Here is a 4,094-nt window from a genome sequence, read left to right on the forward strand (position 1 = left end):
TCCATCTTGCCAGCTCACCCCTGATCCTGTGTGAGTTCACCTTTTGTACCAGTCTGCCAAAAAGGACCTTGTCAACGGCCTGACTGAAGTCCATATCGACAACGTCCACTGCCCAGCTGCATCAGTCATCTTTGTGACCTCCTCGAAAAACTCTTATCAAGTTAGTGAGACACGACCGCCCCTTCACAAAACCGTGCTGCCTCTCGCTAATACGTCCATTTGCTTCCAAATGGGAGAAGATCCTGTCTCGAAGAATTCTCTCCAGTAATTTCCCTACCACTGACGTAAGGCTCACCGGCCTGTAGTTCCCTGGATTATCCTTGCTACCCTTCTTAAACAAAGAAACAACATTGGCTATTCTCCAGTCCTCACTGAAGACAGTGAGGATCCAAAGATTTCTGTCAAGGCCTCAGCAATTTCCTCTCTAGCCTCCTTCAGTATTCTGGGGTAGACCCCATCAGGCCCTGGGGACTTATCTACCTTAATATTTTTCAAGACGCACAACACCTCATCTTTTTGGATCTCAATGTGACCCAGGCTATCTACACACCCTTCTCCAGACTCAACATCCACCAATTCCTTCTCTTTGGTGAATACGGATGCAAAGTATTCATTTAGTACCTCGCCCATTTCCTCTGGCTCCACACATAGATTTCCTTGCCTGTCCTTCAATGGGCCCACCCTTTCCCTGGCTACCCTTCTTGCTTTTTATGTACGTGTAAAAAGTCTTGGGATTTTCCTTAACCCTATTTGCCAATGACTTTTCGTGACCCCTTTTAGCCCTCCTGACTCCTTGCTTAAGTTCCTTCCTTCTTTCCTTATATTCCACACACAGGCTTCCTTTGTTCCCAGCCTTCTAGTCCTGACAAATGCCTCATTTTTCTTTTTGACGAGGCCTACAATATCTCTCGTTATCCAAGGTTCCCGAAATTTGCCGTATTTATCCTTCTTCCACACAGGAACATGCCGGTCCTGAATTCCTTTCAACTGATATTTGAAAGCCTCCCACATGTAAGATGTTGATTTATCCTCAAACATCCTCCCCCAATCTAGGTTCTTCAGTTCCCGCCTAATATTGTCAGAATTAGCCTTCCCCCCCAATTTAGCACATTCACCCAAGGACCACTCTTATCCGTGTCCACCAGCACTTTAAAACTTACTGAATTGTGGTCACTGTTCCCAAAATGCTCCCCTACTGAAACTTCTACCACCTGGCCGGGCTCATTCCCCAATACCAGGTCCAGTACAGCCCCTTCCCTAGTTGGACTATCTACATATTGTTTTAAGAAGCCCTCCTGGATGCTCTTTACAAACTCTGCCCCGTCCAAGCCCCTAGAACTAGCCAATTGTATAACTTGATCACATTTCTACAAATTCAATCATTTTCAAGAATCATTTTATTTTCTAGTATATTTTATCTGATATTTTGAAGGGCCCCCTCTATAATTCTTGAACCCAACAAGGTGTTGGCCCGTATGAAGTTTTTTGCTTCCACCGGGATGTTGAAATAGTACTCCCTGCTCTGGCGCATGTCCCAGAGTCTGGCTGGGAATATCATGCCGAATCACACCCCAATTTTATAAAGCACCAACTTTGCCTGTTTAAACTCAGCCCATTTCTTTGCCAAGTCTGCCCCAATGCCCTGACAGATACGGATTCGATGTCCTTCCCATATGCTTGTTTTCATCTGTCTAGCCCACCGCAGGATGATCTCGCGGTCCTGGTATCGGTGCAGCTTTTCAGTGATCGCTCTCAGCTGCTCCCCCGCCTTGGGCATCGGTCTGTATGCCCTGTCAAGTTCTGGGGGCATTGGGTAAGCTGTCCCTCCCGACTAGGTTGCCCAGCATTTGGTCTGTCAGGTCTCTGCCCTCGATCTGCCGTCGGGACCTGTTTTCCGGGTACTCGGCCTTCCCCTTCAAACTCCCCTGGGCCGTCACGTACCTTTACACCTCTGCGTCCAGAGTAACGATCCTGTTACTCTGGTCTATCAAAGCCTTTGAAAGTTTTGGATTGTCCTCTCCTGTGCCTCCACTTTCTTCCCCAGTCCGTCGATTGTCCGCTGTAGGGAGACCATCGCCTCAGTCACCTTCACCGCCACCTGGATTGCGGTTCTGATAATAATAATCGCTTATTGTCACAAGTAGGCTTCAATGAAGTTACTGTGAAAAGCCCCTAGTCGCCACATTCCGGCGCCTGTTCGGGGTGGCCGGTACGGGAATTGAACCCGCGCTGCTGGCATTGTTCTGCATTACAAGCAAGCTGTTTAGCCCACTGTGCTAAACCAGCCCCAATTGCCTCCTTCATGGCAACCAGCTCCTTCTTGAGGAAGGTCTTCCATTGTTTTCTGGTGGGGAGTGGGATGCGGATGCTCAGATCGATGGTCTCCCCCAATCTTGGGCGGCCAGGATCTCCTCGCCTGGTGGGTCCGCCTTGTCTGCTCATTGTTCGTGGCCCTTTCCGCCACTTCTGCCATCTCTTCGGCCTCTTGAGCTCCCATTCACTGGCATTATTTTCCCCATTGTTCTTTTTCCTCCACTGGGATTGTTTTATTGATTTTTGGGGCAAAATTAATCTAAAAGTGTCTTTTTTCGTTCTGGTTGGGAGGAGAGCCACCTGATGTGCGTCCGCTTAGCACATCACCATCACCGGAAGTCAACACCATGGGCTCTTAACTTATTTAGCAGCCTCCTATACGGCACCTTGTCAAAGACCTTCCGGAAGCCTAAATAAATCATGTCCACTGGTTCTCCTTTGTCTAACTTCCTTGTTACCTCCTCAAATAATTCTAACAGATTTGTTAGACATGACCCCTCCCTTGACAAAGCCGTGCTGACTCAGTCCTATTTTACCATGCACATCCAAATACTTTGCAATCTCATCTTTAACAATGGACTTACCAATTACCGAAGTCAAGCTAACCGGCCTATAATTTCCTGTCTTCTGCCTCCCTCCCTTCTTAAACAGGGGTGTTACATTAGTCATTTTCCAGTCCTCTGGGGCCCTCCCTGCCTCCCGTGATTCCTGAAAGATCACCACCAATGCTTCCACAATCTCCTCCGCTATGTCAAGATCTAGAGGTCCTGAGTATACACTTTCTGCCAGCCTCCTCAGGTTGCAGCCTCTGCAACCCTTTGACCTCACGAGTTGAGAGAAGGCCTCACTGCAATACTGAGGGACTGCTGCATTGTCGGACGAGACCTGAGGTCCCTTCAGGGGAAATAAAGCAGATTGAATGGCATTACTGGCCGGTTTAGCTCTGTTGGCTCGACAGCTGGTTTGTGATGCAGAATGAGACCAACAGCGTGGGTTCAATTTCCGTACCTGCTGAGGTTATTCACGAAGGCCCCGCCTTCTCAACCTTACCCCTTGCCTGAGGCGTGATGATCCTCGGGTTAAATAACCACCAGTTAGCTCTCCCTCTCAAAGGGGAAAGCAGCCTATGGTCATCAGGGACTATGGTCAGTCAGCCTAAAGCCATACCAGTTTGAGAACGACCAATCTCATTTGATCTCGGAAGATAAGCAAACTCAGGTTAGTACTTGGATGGGAGACTGCCTGGGAATGCCAGGGGCAATAGGCTAAACTCCTTGCGCCACTTCTGGTAGCGATGGTGATGCAAGCCTGTTTCATGGTATGGATAGTGATGGTTCAGGGTGGCGGTGACATGGAAATGATTTACCAGACCCTGGCCCAGATTCTCACCACAGGCGGGATTATCGACGAAGCAAAGCGCAGGCGTTACTACGAGAAGCCCTGCAGGAAACATCCGCGAGAATTATGAGAATTGCCGTTGCATTCACAATATGGAGATGGTGAGGAAGCTGGCCTTCCTCATGAGGAAGAACCACCAGAACCCCTGGTTGGGATGCTAGGTGAAATTCCAGAGTAAGAAACACCGTTCGGCAACACCGAGCCAAAGGCGGGCAAAACAAATGAACACTGGCTCCGTGCTTGTGTTGGTTTTGCTGTGAATTAGGTTCATGGGACTTGAGCTGCAGCAGAACGTATTGCTGGAGCAGCCTGGGTTTTTAGTCAGGCGGTGCTGAACTTTTGACCTTATGAATAAAAAATTAAGAAGAGCTGGGAGCTATCCT

At 48.6% G+C, this 4,094-nt stretch overlaps 1 protein-coding gene across 1 annotated transcript; it reads left to right on the forward strand.

Moving 5' to 3' along the window:
• The first annotated feature begins 3,607 nt into the window (after nucleotides 1-3,607).
• On the forward strand, nucleotides 3,608-3,872 carry mrps21 (mitochondrial ribosomal protein S21). Its single transcript, XM_072481968.1, is given in 2 exon segments — nucleotides 3,608-3,762; nucleotides 3,764-3,872. Coding segments are annotated over 2 exon segments (264 nt in total).
• Nucleotides 3,873-4,094: the final 222 nt, after the last annotated feature.

Source organism: Scyliorhinus torazame, chromosome 18, assembly GCF_047496885.1.
Source record: "Scyliorhinus torazame isolate Kashiwa2021f chromosome 18, sScyTor2.1, whole genome shotgun sequence".
In the NCBI taxonomy this organism is placed as follows: Eukaryota; Metazoa; Chordata; class Chondrichthyes; order Carcharhiniformes; family Scyliorhinidae; genus Scyliorhinus; species Scyliorhinus torazame.